Source organism: Arachis hypogaea, chromosome 6 (genome assembly GCF_003086295.3).
Source record: "Arachis hypogaea cultivar Tifrunner chromosome 6, arahy.Tifrunner.gnm2.J5K5, whole genome shotgun sequence".
Taxonomy (NCBI): domain Eukaryota; kingdom Viridiplantae; phylum Streptophyta; class Magnoliopsida; order Fabales; family Fabaceae; genus Arachis; species Arachis hypogaea.
In genome coordinates, this window is record NC_092041.1 from 91,295,496 (window position 1) to 91,313,787 (window position 18,292).

At 34.6% G+C, this 18,292-nt stretch overlaps 1 protein-coding gene across 10 annotated transcripts; it reads right to left on the bottom strand.

Annotated features, from left to right (window-relative positions):
* Positions 1-9,270: 9,270 nt before the first annotated feature.
* On the bottom strand, positions 9,271-16,625 carry LOC112696922 (diphthine--ammonia ligase). Of its 10 annotated transcripts, none has more exons than XM_072197289.1 (13): positions 15,890-16,625; positions 15,180-15,288; positions 15,018-15,089; positions 14,784-14,863; positions 13,601-13,826; positions 13,456-13,488; positions 13,018-13,100; positions 12,802-12,874; positions 12,179-12,512; positions 11,740-12,071; positions 10,767-11,104; positions 10,019-10,373; positions 9,271-9,909 (listed from the first exon to the last, which is right to left on the bottom strand). In XM_072197289.1, exons 2-13 carry the CDS (start codon positions 15,255-15,257, stop codon positions 9,685-9,687), a joined length of 2,229 nt encoding a protein of 742 aa, XP_072053390.1. In that variant the 5' UTR covers positions 15,258-15,288; positions 15,890-16,625; the 3' UTR covers positions 9,271-9,684. The 10 variants fall into 10 exon arrangements, with proteins under 10 accessions (XP_072053390.1, XP_072053394.1, XP_072053392.1 ...); XM_072197293.1 differs by having other exon boundaries at positions 13,018-13,096; positions 15,890-16,588; XM_072197291.1 differs by having other exon boundaries at positions 15,180-15,283; positions 15,890-16,584.
* Positions 16,626-18,292: the final 1,667 nt, after the last annotated feature.

The window sequence follows — 18,292 nt, forward strand, 5'->3', positions numbered from 1 at the left end:
TTCAAGAAAATTACCTCGATTTTTTTATTCTGGAGTCTCATCATGGCCTCTGAAAGCACAAGCTTGAAATGTAAGCCAACGAGTTACATCAATGGAGGATTTTAGACGCAATCGATTCTTTTGAATTTCCTCAGAAGTATGATCCTCAATTACATTTTGGATGTGACTTGCCTGATTCAGTAAATTTAGACATGCTCCAACTGCATTATTGTGTGGTGAGCAAGGATCTCCAATATGTTTAAGAAAAGCACAATACTTTCCATCATTAACCTTTTTCCAATTTCTAAACCCTTTACTAATAAAAATATCTGACCCATTACGTCCACTGGGTGTTTTGCTAACCAAATAACAAAATAAACAATATGCATCATCTTCAGAAGGTGAATACTCTAACCATGACGGAAAAATACCAAACCATGCATATTGAAATCGTCTTGGATGCTTCGTACCAGATAGAGGATAATTGTCAAGATGCTTTTGATATTGACCCCATTTAAGATAAGCTCGTCTAACCTCATCTCTCTGGTTTGGGTGATATTGCCAAATTTGAAGTCGTTTTCCAGGGTCTCGTTCCAATGAATTAAGGTCAAACTCATCAGATGCAACTCTTTGAACTTTTGCAGGTTGTATCTCACTTTCTTCATGATTCTTTAAAGTAGAAGAACTATCTACAGGTGTTGATATTGTAGAAGTTATATGTTCTCCTTCTTGAATATTAGCCTTTCTCTTAAAAAATCATCAATTCTTTGATTTTTCATGATTATTTTATATAAAATTTGAGTATATATCCTGTAAAATATGTAAAAAAGAAGTTAGAAGGACAAATATTAAAATTTATAATATTTATTAAATTTTTTTATCAATTTATACAAATACAATAATATCAATACTTATTGAATATTTTAATCTTTTTTCATATAAAAAATTAAATTAAATAAATAGTAAAATATAAAATAATATTAAATTAAATAAATAAAAAATACCTAATTTTTTATATTTGAATTCAAATGTAGAAGGAGTGATACTTGTTGAATAGAGAGTTGCGAAATGCGAATAGAGAAGCTACTAGCAAAGTAGCGTTCTTTTATAACGAAGATTTTTATCTTTGATTTTGTTAGATAATCTTTTTTTATTCTTATCTTTTTTAGTTAGATAACTTTTTGATTTGATTTGATTGTTAGATAATTTTTTTATAATGATGATTTTTATCTTTTATTTTATTAGATGATCTTTTTTTGTTAGATAACTTTTTTGATTTGATGATTTTTATCTTTGATTTTGTTAGATGATCTTTTTTTATTCTTATCTTTTTTTGTTAGATAACTTTTTGATTTGATTTGATTGTTAGATGATCTTTTTTATAATGATAATTTTTATCTTTTATTTTATTAGATGATCTTCTTTTATTCTTATCTTTTTTTGTTAGATAATTTTTTTATTTGATTTAATTTTATCTTTTAATTTTGATTATGTTTTGAATGTTCAAAACTAAAAATTAATGTGTAATAAAAACAAGAGATGAAGATTGAATTTGGATACTTTAAGTCATAGTAAAATATTTGAGTCAACTAAACTATTTTCTACTTTTTGAAAAAGTACTACTAAATTTTTTTAAAAAAGTTTGGGGGGGCCATGGCAAGTTAATAATATAATTTAGTTAAATTAAATTATTTATTTAAATTGTTTGCTCTGTTATATGAAGTATATTTTTTAATTAAATTTATTCCATTATCTATAATATGTAGTGACATTGTATTATTTAATTAGTCAATTGTATATGAAATTTTTTTTTAAAATTAAATTATTTATTCTGTTATATAGGAACATTGTGTATTTAATTAGTCAATAGTAAAATTCAATTAATTTATTCATATTAGTTTGCAACATCATATGCAATAATATTGAGAGGACTAATCAATGGTTCTAGTCATTGCAGTTGTTCTTGTCATGTCGTGTGACGTTGTCTACCCCACCGCCTAACGTGCTACTACCATACATTAGGGAGATTATGTAACAGCCCAAACCACCCGCTAGCACGATATTGTCCACTTTGGCACACAAGGCCTCACGGTTTTGCCTTTGACGATAGGGATGATAGCCGAAGCCCCCCACACTCACTCATCAAAATGCGTCGTGCTAGGGAGAGGTATCCACAGCCTTATAAGGCATGCTTCGTTCCCCTCCCCAACCGATATAGGATCTTACAATCCACCCCCCTAAGGGAGTCCAGCGCTCACGCTGGCACATCGATCCGGGCTCCGTCTCTAATACCATAATGTAACAGCCTAAACCACCCGCTAGCACGATATTGTCCGCTTTGACACACAAGGTCTCATGGTTTTGCCTTTGACGATAGGGATGATAGCCGAAGTCCCCCACACTCACTCGTCAAAACGCGTCATGCTAGGGAGAGGTATCCACACCCTTATAAGGCATGTTTCGTTCCCCTTCCCAACCGATATGGGACCATACAGATTAAGTTTAGACATGTAGTAGGGTTAAAGGATTTTATCTTTGACAATGTCTTACTCTTTGCATTTGTGGAGCAGTGGAGATTTGAGATTCATACTTTTCACCTTTTGTAGGGTGAGATCACCATCACTATCTAAGATGTAGCTTACCATCTTGGTTTGCGCACATATTGTGACCCGAATGGCAGCTGCACTAGGGACTTCCAGCAATACCATTGATAAGATACCTTTTGACCTCTGCTGATTTGAATCGAGTATTGAAGTTGAAAGTCATATGACGTATGCGGAACGCATGGTGAGCTGTTGGAGGATGCCAACCACTACTAGGAGCATTGAGGGCAACTTGTATGGCGTGAAAACTATCAGAAATAAGAAGACTCTGTTGCTGAGTCATGTGCTGCATCAAATTCGTCATAAAAATGCCCAGAACTCGATAGACTCACGCCCAACCAGTGCAAAAATTATAGGAATGATATTGTTATTATCATCTTGTGCCACAGTAATCAATAGCACTCCCCTGTATTTGCCGTACAGGCGTGTCCCGTCAACTGATACCACTGGCTTGCAGTACTTAAAGGCTTTGATGCACGGAGAAAAGGCCCAAAATACTTTATCAAACTGGCTAGAATCTCTGTCAATCATGTTGTCATTGTAATACAGGACTACAATGCAATCATGCACCATGCTAGATAGGCATTCTTGCAAAAGCTTGAAATAGGAAGGAAAGTCTGTTATACGACTCTTCCTAATCACGATAAATCTGAACAATCACCTTTTATTTTTCTATCCACACCTTTCAATATCATATTATCACTACTTGAAATGATAATTCCATTGCACTGCACTTTGCAATACCGGGATGAAAACAGATGGATCATTGTGTATAATTGGCAAGATCATAGTGCAAATCAAGCTGCTATTCAATTGCGCATGGTTTTGGGAAATAGTTGGCACCAAATAAGTACATATAATAAATAACGTAATCAATATTTTCTTCTTAATTTCATAAAATGAATGCAACTGATGACAATTACCAATTGTTCAAATTCTGCCAAAGTGCTACATGAAGGCTCCATGGACACCCAGTAGAGAATTGCTTGCATCTACAATGGTGTTTTAGCCTATCAAACTCCAAAACTCTGTATTCAACATTCCTTTGAATGCTATAGTTCTTGACTGCCATGAGAATAACATCTCTACTCCTAAACCTATGGCCGACCCAAAAGTCAATGTCGTCATCCGTGTTGTAATCTTCCCCTTAGCTACAGTTGAAAAGATCATCTAGTTGCATTGCTTCCAAGTTAAGAGTGTGATAGTAGCTTGGAACTTCTGACAACTGTAGAATGGCCAGTGGTGGAGGAAGAACTCGAACACCACCGCCCAATTGAGTCTCTAGCACAAACTCGTTAGAGGATAGACTCTGGTTAGATGATCCAGATGCGGTAATATAAATATGTAATCCAAATCAAAATCACTCAAGTCTTCCTTGACACGATCAATTGGTTCGACAAAGTGCATCAGTTTTGCCTCTACTGGGGGTGCATGAAGGTTCGAGGACAATGGCCCACAACCACTACCTACATCACGAATCGCAGTGTATCACTCTATCACATGCCGCAACATTAGCCTCGCATGTATGTTGAACATGACTGTTACATGTTGATATGCTTCAATAAAAAATGTCCTATTTTGAAACCCTCCACTCAGGAGCGCTAATAAAAATCTGTACGCAACTCTCCCAACCTCGTTGGAACCTAGTGCACCCATACTAGTCAAAATGAGATTTTTTAGCGCGTCCAAGTAATCAAGACAGCAAGTGCGCAACATCACAGGTGAATCGCACTCAAATGTCACTCTCCCCTCACCACTTTTAATTATCTCATTCGGACAAACTACCACAAAAAAGAACTGATTACTAGCCATGTGTATGAAGAATAAAGAGAAGGAAAATACAAATTAGTGGAATTGGTATAATGTGATGAGTCAAGAACCTTTTTATATATTGTATTTTGACAATATATCTAAAGTACTAAGTCACCTAGATATAAATAAACATATTCCAGATACTGAGTCACCTAATTGCATAAACACGTATCTCAGGTACTCAGACACCTAGATACATGAATGTATCAGTTTCTAAACAAACGTGCAGTTTATATGTATCTTGAGTGTAATCGATTTATTCGTTTTAGACACTTTCTTATCTCAGGTACTAAGTTATCGGATTATGTTTTTAATGATTTTTGTGCCTCCGTAGATGTGTAATGGGTATTTAAAAAAGTAAATGCTCTATAAATAATAACATTAATTTATTTTTATAATATACGTCGGGAATAAAATAAAAGAATATATATAATTAGGTCTCTCAGTGTAGTTGTATAGGCCTTTTGATTATTTTTCTGCTCTGATTTGATTTGACTTGACATCTCCAATAGATTTCTTTTTCTCGTTATTTTGGAAGTGTGTTTGGTTTATGTAAATCTTTTAATTTTAGGTACATACTATTTTGTAGAAAGAAAATTAGTTCTACATGTATAGAAAAACGCTTGTCAAAGTATTATCGTACATGATCTTATTCTATTGTGTGAATAGTGAGTGTACAAGCAACAAAACGTGATAGATAAAAATCTACAAGAGGAAACAAAGTATGTGGTGTAAGGATTGCTTGTGATTTACTTTAGCTATAATAAAGATGTTTATGACTAAGCTTATTATAATTAGGTTTTTGAAATGAAAAAATTATTAATAAAAAAATAGAATAAAAAAATCCAACAGAACAACACTCATCCCCCCTTTTTCTCTCACAAACTTACCAAACCCACCCCTAAACCCTATCAAAGCAAAGCCAACCAGCCACCATCGCATAAAACACGTTTCATCAGCTCTCACCACTATTGGTGTCGGAAGAGACAACCAGCACTTGCCATCCTCGTCTCTCAAAGCCCTGCTCATCTCTTCGTGTCGTCAGAAAGTTGGTTCGGAGCTACCTTTGACATCGCAGTCTCTATTGCCGTGGTGAAGCCCGCTTGTGTCGTCGTCGTCGTGGGCCGCCTTGAACTCGTCATCGAGTCCTGGGTGTCGTCGTTGCAGTCAAACGTCTCTGCTGCTCAGCCCTCTTCTTCCGTACAAAACATTGATAACTAATCTCTCTCAAATTAACCTCTAATCCACCACTAACTTCTCATACAAAATGCCACCACTAACTTCTCATACAAAATGCTGACTCCTGTAGCCTGTCTCCTCAACATTACTTTCGACACTTTCATATTCAAGGGCCATTTAATGAGGAGACGCTCCGCACTCGACAAGTGTCCTACTACACCTGTTGATAATTCTCATTTCAACACAGTAGTAATGCCTTTGTTTTAGGTGAATTTTATGATATTTTTGTTGTGGCGTCTAAATTGTCTAACTTAATTTTTAAAATAAAAAATAAATCATTTAAAATTTATTAAATATTATTTATTTATCTTTTTTAATAATTTAAATACAATGTGATACGCATCATAACATTTACTCTTATTTTAACATTCTTTAGAATGTTTGCAATTTGCAAATCATATTGGATTTTCAAATGTGGTACAAGAAAATTATTATTTTTGGAAATGAAAAAGTGCCCGAAACTAATCATAATTCGTGATGGATGATGGATCAAAATGATTTATGGAAAAGAAATGTTAACTGTAGATTTAAAATCACTAAAATATCTCTCATCTATAAAATTATTTTTTATGTAACCTAATATAACTGAAATAATAATAAAATAATCACTTTTATTCTAACAACAATAGCCTTGTCTTCTTCTCTCTTGCCCTCTTTTGCCATTGTGGGCTACTATTGCCATTGTGGGCATTAAACTGAAATAAATATTTTTAACTTTTTATGTTATTAATTTTTGCTGGTGCTTTTCAAAATATATTCATATTAAAAATATAAAATAAAACTAGATATATATGAAACATATTACTCAAAAATTTAATTAAATATTCAAAAACTTTCTCATAATCATAAAAAACATAAACAAAAATAGTTATTATCACTCTTGTTTTGATAATATCATTTTTTTTACAAATTTATACATATAATATAAAAAATTGTGTGAAGAATAAAATTATCAAAAATAGAAATGACATTATCATTTTCCAACAACAGAAGCAATAACTATAAACCATTTAGTTGAGAGTTATTTAAACATAATGTTGAATTATTATTTTTTTTTATTTGTTTTACTTTATATTTTATAATGATAGTACAATTTTAAAATGTGAAAAGCAATAAATAAATGAGCAAATACTACATGGCCAGCAAATATTTTTAACCAATATTTGACCAACAATAATTTACACCAAGGTTTTGAAAATCAGACCGGACCGGCCGATTCGATCGGTTTAACTGCGAACCGACGACGCAAGCGATCCGGTCTTCCTCTAATAATCGCCGGTGAACCAGCCGATTGGACCAGACCGGTGACCAGCCGGTTGGACCGGACCGGTGACCAGCCGGTTCTTTTAAACGGTGCCGTTTTTGTAATTGTTTAAAAAAATAAAAATTGAAACCCGACCCGACCCAGGACCCAGACCCACTCGCGAACCCAACCCCCCCTTCTTCCCACGATCCCCATTCGATCATCTCAGTCTCACAGTGACCCCTAGCCCTCCTCATCTGAACTGAAGCATTTCCAGGCTCCCAGCCCAGTAGCCCTCCATCGTCGTCGCGGTCTCAGGTCGTCAGCGCCACCGCCGTCGCCTAGTCCTCAGCACCAGTAGCCCTCGATCGTCGCCTGGTTCCCAGCCCAGTGAACCCTAGCCCTCTGAACTCTGAAGTGAAGCATTCCTAGGCTCCCAGCCCAGTAGCCCTCCATCGAACCCAGGTGAGTGAGTCGTCGTCTTCAATGTTCATCTTCTCTGAACTTCCTCTGCTCATCTCCTTCGTTCTTTGTTCCTATGCTCAATTTCTGTTTGTTGGTTAGTATAAGAAATAAATAATCTGAAAATTAAATTAACTCTGGTCTTCTATTTTATTGTATTCCAATTGCAATTTCTGTTTGTTGGTTAGTAAGTTTTTTTATTGTACTCGCAATTCACCCTTTGATACAGAAACATGAAGACGATGAAGAGGGCTACTTGTGTTTTTGTGTTTTGCGCTTTTGCTGCTTTGTAATTGTTGACTGGCTGAATGCTGTAGCAAATTGTTAACTGGCTGAAGAGATGTTTAGGACTGCATATCAGGCGTACACAGATATTATCAACTCAAGATGGGACAAGCATTTGAATAAAGATCTTCATGCGGCAGCTTACTTCCTGAATCCTAAATTCTTTTTTAATGAAAATTATAAAGAAGCACCTGATGTTATACAAGGTTTGCTTGATCTTGTTACCTTGTATTGCAAGTGTAACAATTTGGATTCAGTTCAGGCATTGAAAGAAATACATTTATATAGAGATCGGAAGGAAAGTTTTGATAAACAAGAAGCTATTTGAAATGCATCTGAACTTAAGTCTGGTAAGAATATGGCTGAATATTTGTTTAATTAATAGTAATTTGTTTTATGCTCCTATGTTCTTAATTGATATCTTCTAATATGCTATGGTTTTATAATTGGTAGATGAATTGTGGAGGTTATTCAGAGGCTCTGCTCTATGTTTACAAAAGATAGCTGTTCGCATTCTTAGCCAAGCATCTGCTTCTTCTCGGTGTGAGAGAAATTTGAGTCTTTTTTACCAGATTCATACAAAAAGAAGAAATAGATTGGAGCATGATAGACTGAATGACATTGTTTATGTTACCTATAATTTGCGTCTTAAATCCAAGTAATATATGTTTCATGAAATACCATATTGTTTCATTTGTAATCTTTATCATAACAAATTTGTAAATTATTAAATCTTCATATATTGTATTTAACTTTTTAGGAAGGAAAAAGAAAAAAAAGCAAAAGACACAATATGATCCAATTGATTATGAAAGCGTCAGTCAAGTTGACTTCTGGGTGACTGAAGAGGTTGTAGAGAAAGAGTCTGATCTTCCTGGTAATGTGGATGACTTATTGCGTGAGTATAGTATATTTAGTTTCTAATGATTTATTAGAATGTTGTTAGTTTGTAATATAATGATAACATGTCTATTTTATAAGGTGAAATTGATGCTGATTTATATCAAAGTGGCAGTGGTAATAGTGGTCTTTATGCTGCATCTCTTAATTCTTCTGCTCAACAGGGTGGGAATGAAGGTGAAAATCATCCCACCGAAACAGATTTGCAACAAATTATTGCGGATTTTGATGATTGATAAACCATGATGTTGAAATTTAATATTTAGATATGCTTTTATTACTATTTAACTTTTGAGTTTGGATTTTGATAAGATCATATATATTTGGTTGATGATATTTTACATAGTGTTTTAAATTTCGAAGATATTTTAAGATTTATATTAGACTATAATTATATTTTAAAATGTGTATTTATAATTTATTTATTATTTCTATTCTAAAACGATTTTTTTTTTGAACCACCAGTTAGACCAATTAGACCTGTGAACCAGTGACTAGAGCAATTTGATGACCGATTCGATTTTCTGAACCTTGATTTACACTCATATTTACAAAGATTTTGTACCAAGAAATATATAATTTGCACTTATATTTACCAAAGTTTTACACTCATAACCAATATAGTTTGTACCCACATTTTTTTAAAGTTTGTACGTATAAATTAGTAAAATTTATTTGTTTAAAATAATTTAACGTTGTGCTTGTTAATTGATGATTAAAAATACTAAAAATTGCTAGTCCCAAGAGTTCCTCTAAATAAATATTCAACAAAAGATAATGTTTTCGTATACACCATAAGAATTAAGTAACTACACTTTGAAGTAAATTAATACGGCCATGACAATCCTTTAAAGTACAACATTCCATGCGGCAGAACCTGATGTAATTTTAGTTTTACCCTACCTTTACACCCAATCTAACATACCCCAAGTGTAATTTTTTGTTTTGCCAAAACCAAAAGCAACAAAACCTCAGAAATTGTATTACTTTGGGAAAGATCAATGAAATTTGATCAGCCCCATTTGAACCTGAATTTCTCTAACGCCTATTCTATCCAAATTACCAAGGAATTCCAGTAAAACAATCTTTCCACGTCCATTTCGTATATAAAATGACAATATAAATATAACCAAGCTAGAACATAAGAGTTTATCCAGCAATTTATGCCCAGGATTTCTGGCCGAGTAATTCGCAAGTTATTATATTAGACATGGATGAAGCAGACCTACCAGCACCGATGACAGGAACTATGTTGAAGATTGGCTCCTCGCCATTTAAAACTTTCTTCTGACTCGCTTCAGAAAGTTCCAATAGAGCCTTGTTGAACGTAGGCAGCAGCATAGCTATCGACATTTGAAGGCTTGCAGGGATATAGATCCTCAAACTCTGCACAAGATAGAGAAAATCAATTATTTGCATCAATACATTAAATAAAGAAAGCTTTGGGCATTTAAGATGAAAACATCTGGCATGTCATACTTAAACACATACTGACCATTAAATCTTCCCAGCCAAACCCATTATCGGCCATGACTTTGTCCAGAAGATAGAAGCAGAATCTTGATGACTTCTCCATGAGCGACTTATATTGAAGATATTGATCATCATTGACAGAATCAGCAGACACAGAATGGAAACATATCTTTGCAGCATCCTCACTTGTAATAGATAATGTAACAGCACAAATCTTTCCTGGAACCACAAGTTTCTGAATACAAGAATCATGCCAATTTTCCTGCTTGAAACCCCAGTAGTGGGGTGCTTCGGAACCAGAACTTTCTGTTATGGTCTCAGTTGCTATCTCCGTGCCATCGTCAACATAAAGAACAGGCTTTATTTCTACACATGCACTGGAAAGATGCCAACCAAATCTTAGCATTAATATCATATCAACATTTATCATGAAGAAAAACACAAGCCATTCAATAAAAACCATCCCCTTACAACCAACCTGCCCCATATCAAACAGTAATATAAAATAACAGCATAAAATAAAGTAAAAAAGAGAACTCAGCTAGTATGCTGAGAACTCAGTGCTGCTTTATCTTTAGTTATGCTGAGAACAATTCACTGATAAAAGATACCACAACTCACAATAAGGAAGCATAATACAGAAAAGGAAATTATAATTCCTACAAAGTTATAAAAAGGCCTGCCTAAAAATTGCATATCCATAAATTTGTGTATGGGTGTAGGAGTGCGTAGATCAGAGAAATCACAGATTTATGGGACGGCCATAGTACCTTTTAGGTAGATCAGGAACAAGGACATAAAGGACTACGGGATCTAATGCTTTGCAGGTGTTTTGTTCCTGTAACTGAAAGATCCTCATCTGCCTAAGGATTGTTTCTAGTTTCTCCTGCATATCATGTCTCTCTGATGATGAGACACGTTTAGAACAGTAAACAACAAACATAATTGCTGATGTGGATATTGAACAACGAAAGCATTTTGCCACAGCTTCACAGTTTCTGAGAGCCAGTTCCAGTTCAGCACTAGCACCTCCACTGCAAAGATTCATTGTTGGAGGGTCAAGTCCCAACTGACCAGCCATATGAAGTATATTATCGTGCAAGGTTGCCTGAAAGCCAAAGCATTAACATTATAAAAGGACATTTCACCAGATAACATTTGAAATGTGAAAGTATATACCAAATACCATACATTAAATGATGAAGGAAAGTTCGAGGTACCAAACAAACAGTCACTACAATTGTATCATTCAATCAGATAACTAAATACACTTTCTCATATTTTAATGAGAGCATCTATAATAATTCCCAAGACATGAATCATGACACTCAAATATTATAGATATTTAGAAAAGAAGTTCAAAAGGCAGTTGATTATCTGGTTTCAACCAAGTAGAGACTGTAGTCAATAAACCAAGGTTATTTTGTCCAGTTGCTACAGTTGAAATATTAAGGATTCACTAAATTATTTTATTTTAAAAAAATCACTCTTCTTTGAGGACTCGCATGCTACAATTTTTCTCTATGGAACATGGTGCTTCCGTGGTACAGTAACTTTGTCATCAAGATCCAAGACAGGCATAGCACTTGTGGGTCCAAACCAGTATATTTTGACCAAAAAAAGAAGTCATTCTACCTATAGTTTTACTGTCAACATTGCATAGAATAAACCACTTTCAGTTGTGACCAAGTCAATTTTCACAATGAGAAAGGAAACGAAAATCATGAGAGAGGTTGGATTTACCTGACTGTATGGCCCAATGCAACTAGGTGCCCAAGAGGAAATACTCTGTACATGCAAAACCTTTTTATCTTTATTACTTGACGCAAGAACTTCCATATATGCTTTGCTGAAACCCATCTCTACTAGAGGCATTTCAACTGTACTACGTGATGGGACACCAAATGGACACCTCTGCTGGGTTATAAATTTTACATATGTCTCATTTGCCTCTGAGAACTTACTCATTTCATCTATGTAAAGGTGAATATAGACAACATTCTCCCACCCAAAGCCAAAGCCAGCTAATAGTGATTCAGTTTTTGCCAAAACAGTCTTCAAATCTTCCCGCAAATCTGCTCTTGAAAAATAAGATACATGTCCGTCAAGGAAAGAAACTATGCATAAATATAACGAGGCATTGAAATAATCTGAAAATAAACAGGAAAGTAATGAAGACCACCATTGCATGAATCTTGTAACGAGCAACTTAAGGAGAGTGTTCTCTTGTTATTTGTTCTTGAGATGTTAAATTTATGTGCTAAGTCATCAATTGGGTCAGCACTGCAATCCAACGACTTAAATGTGTCTTCACATCTTTCTAAAGTGTCTTCCACTTCAAACACAGTTCCCAGTTTCTGAACATAAGTTTCACTTATGTTGTCTGGTGATGTTAAAGATTGAATATCTACCTTCTTTTCCAAATGAAATTTCAAGGGATGAAGGATTCCAACAGGAGCTATGGAATCTGAAGAGTGCCTCACAACTTGGTATTCATCGAGCACAATTCGAGCATTCTGGATATTCAAAGGAATATCATGATGAAAGAAGAAAATAGAAATACAAATAGCGATTAAAATTGAAGCAAAATGAGTAGCAATGACAAGATTGAATTCTCAAGTTCAGTGTGATCACAAAAATGACATCAATATGAACAGAAGCTAATTAAGACCAACTTTATGAACGGTAACAAATATGTAAGGAACAGCTCCAAATTCATAATGTATGGTGGACCAGCCAGAGCACTAGGAATGTAGGACAAATAATCCAAAGATTATATAGCCAAAAGAGAGACAGTAAACTTACAATGAAGAGAGGGCAATCAAGAGTTAACGTTTCATATTCCCCTCCTTCACCACAAACATTAATTCCATATAACCTGCAAAAGGTAATACAAGAAAGGATGAACTAGACAGAACTATTAAAAAACCATAGCATGATGTTATTCTAGAAACTTTGAAGAATTTGCATAGATACAACACAAAATAAATAAATAATGGAAAATAAATAACTTTAACATACTCTTTTAATTTGTGCAAATAAGCATTTAAGAAGGCTATTTCTTTACCCAAGTGCTTTCCAGGCACCAAACCCATGGCGGCTACCTTGTAAAATAGATAAAGCATTAAATTCCAGACTAAAAATTGCCTTATACAAAAGCAAGTTGAACATAATAATTACTATATAGAAGTAAATGTCATTGCTTGCATAACACTTTCTTTCTATGGCGCCATATCATTCATTCAACTCACTTTCATACATTCAACACCAAGCCAATGCTCAATTTTATAAAAGTACTAACATTAATATCATGACATCTTTGATTGTTGTCAATTGTTGACAAGTTAGAATAAGAACAACCATATGATTAGAACATAGGAATTCTCTCCCATTTATAATGAAGAAGAAAAACCATAAAGAGAGCAAGAGACATTACAAGGAAAGTTAAACAAATTATACCTTTACAGTCACAGCCAAAATTCCATTTGCAATCTGGTCAGGAAACTGAGTTAGTATTATATGAAATCTGAATGATAAGAACCAAAAAAACCAATGCATAATTGCATGCATGCATGACTAGACTATCAATTATGCTGCCATTTACCATTTCTTGGAGGAGCAATGATTGATCTTGTTTCCATAAGTATGCCAGAGAAACAAGGCCTAACCTTGAACAAACACTTTCCACCCGCAATCTCTGATAGTCAGATGCAATGGCCCCAGAAGACACTGCAGTAACTTCAGGTATCTGTCTTTTCACTTCACGAAGTAAAATAAACATATCTTCAACTTCATCACCCTGGGTTGTTCTGTAACCAAGCTCTTGATGTCTATCAAGAAAATATCATTTGAAGGTTAAAACTGAACATTAATTATATCAATTCATATTCTAAAGCTCTGGAGAATGCAATCTGGAATAAGCATTTAGAATTACAAACAAGTTTGATTACAAGAAAGGATACCCTTAATAAAGAAGGATTCAGATATGGTGACTGAATAAGGATGAAGAAAGAAAAAGGAAAAAGATACGGGGATTCGTACTATGCCCTGCCCAAGAAAAAATGCTGAAAACTAATAATAAACTTCTCTCCGCGTTTCTCTCTTAGCATATCCTTATAAGTTCCTGTGTACAAATGACCCTCTCCCACTACTGCTATGCTTTCTTCTTAGGGCCTGGGCCGAGCTATGGCATTTTTCAAGCCTTTTTATAAGGGAAATCATCCAACTCTAGATCAATTTCTATTGCCTAGGTCTGCTGTAGGCAGTAGAAAAGAGAAATTTTTGTGGAATTGCATTTTTCATCTTCAATAACAGATTTCTCACAAACATGTTTTATGAGACAGGATTAGACATTTAGCATCAATTTGGTGCAGAGCTCATGACCTTTATACAGAACTTCCTCTCTTAGACATGTTGAAAGATTGAAAAGCTATGCTTTATGGATAAATCTTTTATTTTGTTTTTATTTTGTATAGGGGGAAACCGTATCCCCAGTTTGTATTATCCTTCTTCTCATCTAAAAGAATCTCTTTTTCTATATATATAAAACACATGATGCATCTCAATCTTTCTAAAATACATATCAAGCCTTTTTATGACAATAATTAAGACATGAATTGCAAGTAAACAAATCGCCTTTTGAACTTGCATAACATAATCCGTAAAGCATGTTATGAGGACTTTTAGTTACATCCCAATTGCCTTAAAATTATCTGAAACTAACCTATGAACTTGCCTAAAATAAAATCATACGTTCTACAAAACAGATTTATGTCAATAAAGCTTGCCTTGTTGATCCTCGAATTCGCCTCCTGAACAATGGCAACCCCATGCATTCCGCGTAGCTAACAATAATTTGATGACCAACCTAAAACAACAATCTCTAAACATGAATGAAGAAACAAAACTAAAACAACACTGACCTAACAATTGAAATGTTGAATTTTATTGCTATACCATATTCAAAGTATTACTAAGTTAAAATGCAAATAACCAAAATAATGTGAAAGAAGAAAGCATACGGTTTGGTACATGTAGCTATCAAGCTCGTCGACGTCATCATCAGCAGGTAACAAGTTCGCCAACGCAACTATCTACCTCCAACACCAAAAAGCAAAATCAAAGGAAATTAAGGGAAGAGAAATAATTTTAAAAAGTAGAATTAAAAAATAAAAAAGGGGAACCTGGTGGCCATAGTGAATGGACTTCATCATGGCATAGCAGCTGTCTTTGCCGCCACTAACGAGCGCCACCACCTTCATACTCGCTCACTCACTCACTCACTGAACTGAACTGAAGACTTGAGTTTTAGGGTTAAAAAAGGTAATTACCAAGGTTGCAAGAACCAAACCGGTCATTGAACCGATCAAGTGATGGTTCAATGGTTCAATGATCTAACTGGGGTTGAATCATAGTTGAACATGTTTAAAAAAAGTTCAACAATAACTTCAAGTAATCAAGTAATCAAGTAATCAATAACTTAACAGCATCATTTCCATTTCACATAAAGGAGTAAAGGACTGAATAGTAAAGATCCTCAAATCAAGAAGCATATAATCGTCACACAAAACAAAGTTCAATTCAATTACAAATTCCTAAACCTGCTGAATATAAGAGAGCTAAAGCATATAATCATATTTAGTTTTTGGTATTCTAATCAATTAATCAGCAACATGATTCTGACTTCTGAATCCAAACTAGACTGAAAACACATCAGCAACAAAAACTAAATTGAATCTAATTCCAAACTCAGAAACCAAATTAAATTGAATTCAGCATCACATCAGCATTCAACAAATTAAATAAGTAATCGAATTCCAAACTCAGAACACAAACTCAGAATCTTAAAAATTAATTGAAAAAAAAACATGAGACTGAAGAAGCACTGGCTTACCGGAGAGATGGCGAGAGATGAACGGCGATGACAAAGTGAGCTCGGAGAGTGTGAGACAGAGTGAGCTAGCGGCGACCGTGTGAAACAGTTACCTGAAATCAGAGGAGAAGAGAAGGGGCGACAGCCAAAAATGACGAGAAGCAGAGAAGCAGAAACGACGCAGGAGGTGAGAAGCAGCGACGACCCACGGCGAGGAGCGAAGAAGCAGCGACGGCAAGAGACAGCTCGAAGAGGGACGTTGACCCGGACAAGGACAGAGAGAGCGCTCGAAGAGACGACGACCGAGCAACCTTCGCGACGGAGACGCCACGAACTCAACTCAGACCTCGTGCGACGGCGAGAAGAGGAGGAACGATGTGAAGAGGGCGGAGTAGAGCTTTCACAGGCGACGACGGCACCCACGGTCTGTCCCTGACGGCGGCGACAGCACCCTCTAGGAGAAGAGTTCGACGATGACTTTGAAGAGGGATGGTGGCTGCGGGCAACGTTCGAAGAAGGTTTAGGGTTGGTTCTTCTGCTGCAGAGAGACAGGGGTGGGGCGTGGGGAAAGGGTATTGGATGTAATTAGCATTTCTGAATTTTTACCGAATCGGTAACCTTCAAAAAATTCGGCCGATCCGGCGGTTCACTGGATAACTGCTAATTTGGTCGGTTCTTAGGCCAATTTTTTGCCAAGTGATTTTTAACGTCAATTCAATTGGTCAAATGGTCGATTCCCAACTAATTTAGCCGAATCGATCAATTTGGTTCGATTTTTAAAATTATGATAATATACGAAATATAGAATATGACATGAACACGAAACACCATATGACAATTCTTAAAAAATACGAAAAACAGTATATATATATATATATATATATATATAAAATATAAAGTATTTTTTAGATAAATTATAATGTTATTTTAATATTTTATTGATATTAAATATAAATTATTTTTTAAATATTTTTAATATTTTTTAATTATATAAAGTATTTAAAATATATTTTGTTTTAATAATTAATAATATATATTATTTCTTAACTCATTTCAAAAATATATGTTAAGAATAAGATTCGACATGTTAATATACGATGGTATTTAGGTGTGTTCAAGTATAAGAGTTTTTTATTTTTTATTAAGATATGGTTGGACACAAAAGACACGCGTACTAAATGGTGTCGATGTGTGTCGTGTCCGAAATGTGTCCGATACGAGAACATGACAAATCAAGAAAGTGTCCGTACGTTATAGGTAATTACAAACTAATGAGATTAAAAATGAGCCGAAGAAAAATACAACGTTTTGCTCTACGTTTCTTACCCTTTATTTTTAGGTGAATGCTATCCTACCATCTCTAAAGTAACATGTAAGTTATGTGTCACATTTTAATTGGGTGTTTATTTTAACCTGAGTTACCTTCTCCACTTTTTTATCGTCGTTGCGCCTCCCAAGCATCACCGTCTCATTGGTGTTTCGTTTTCTCTTCCCAAATCATTCTTCTAGAAAATGTACTCCAACTCTCTCTAATTGCGTTTACTCCTCCCCACTCCTTCGTCGTCCTCATTACGCCTCCCAAGCATCACGGTCTCGTTGAGTATCTTATTTTATCTTCCCAAATCATTCTTCTATAAAAGGTACTCCAACTCTCTCTAATTAAAATATGACATATCAGAGAGGGTAACTTACATGTTACTTTAGAGAGGGTAAGATAACATTCACCTTATTTTTAACACTACTGCGGGTATTTGTGGATGTTTAGAAATGTACAACTTCCATCAAAAATGAAGAGCGATGACAATAGAGTTGGTAAAATTTATTTAAGTGTATGATTTTTAAAAGTATTTTTGTATGAGTTTAATCTATTACTATACTAAAGATGGTTGGAACCATAGTTGCTCAACAAGTAGTGTGTAGTTGATTCACAAATGGTAATGCTAAATAGTTACAAAGGAAAACAACAAAACTGATTAGACATAATATTTCCCATACAAATTTTAAATTAAAAATCAAATTTTGATTTTCTTTTCCTTCTTAAATTCTCTCTCCTTAGGATTTAGTTAGAATCTCGTCTTAACTCGTGGAAATGCACCTTGTTGTGTTTTTACATCTTTTTTTGGTGACGATTAGGCATTTCGAGCTGCACCAAACTGTTTCGCGTAGAATTACCATACAAAAATAAATAACTGTCAAAATTGTGTTTCTACTGTGGTGTTATCTTTCAGGTTGAAGAAACTTTATTTTTGCTCTGATTACAACCCAATTTGAGTAGAAGATAATAAAACCCTTGTAGTAAGTCCGTAAATATTACAATTTGTTATAATTGCTTGTTAAATATGATAGTGAATTATCATAGATAGAAAAATTATCCAAAATAGTTAAAAGAGATTTAATTAACATTTTGCGCAATGGAGAGGCATT

Excerpts from the sequence above, each read along its gene's own strand:
- LOC112696922 (XM_072197289.1), bottom strand. The coding sequence starts at position 15,257 with ATGAAGGTGGTGGCGCTCGTTAGTGGCGGCAAAGACAGCTGCTATGCC. Across the intron at positions 12,875-13,017 it reads TATTTGCACAAATTAAAAGA|GTTATATGGAATTAATGTTT; the intron begins GTATGTTAAAGT and ends TACCTTTTGCAG. Across the intron at positions 11,105-11,739 it reads GCATTGGGCCATACAGTCAG|GCAACCTTGCACGATAATAT; the intron begins GTAAATCCAACC and ends TTTGGCTTTCAG.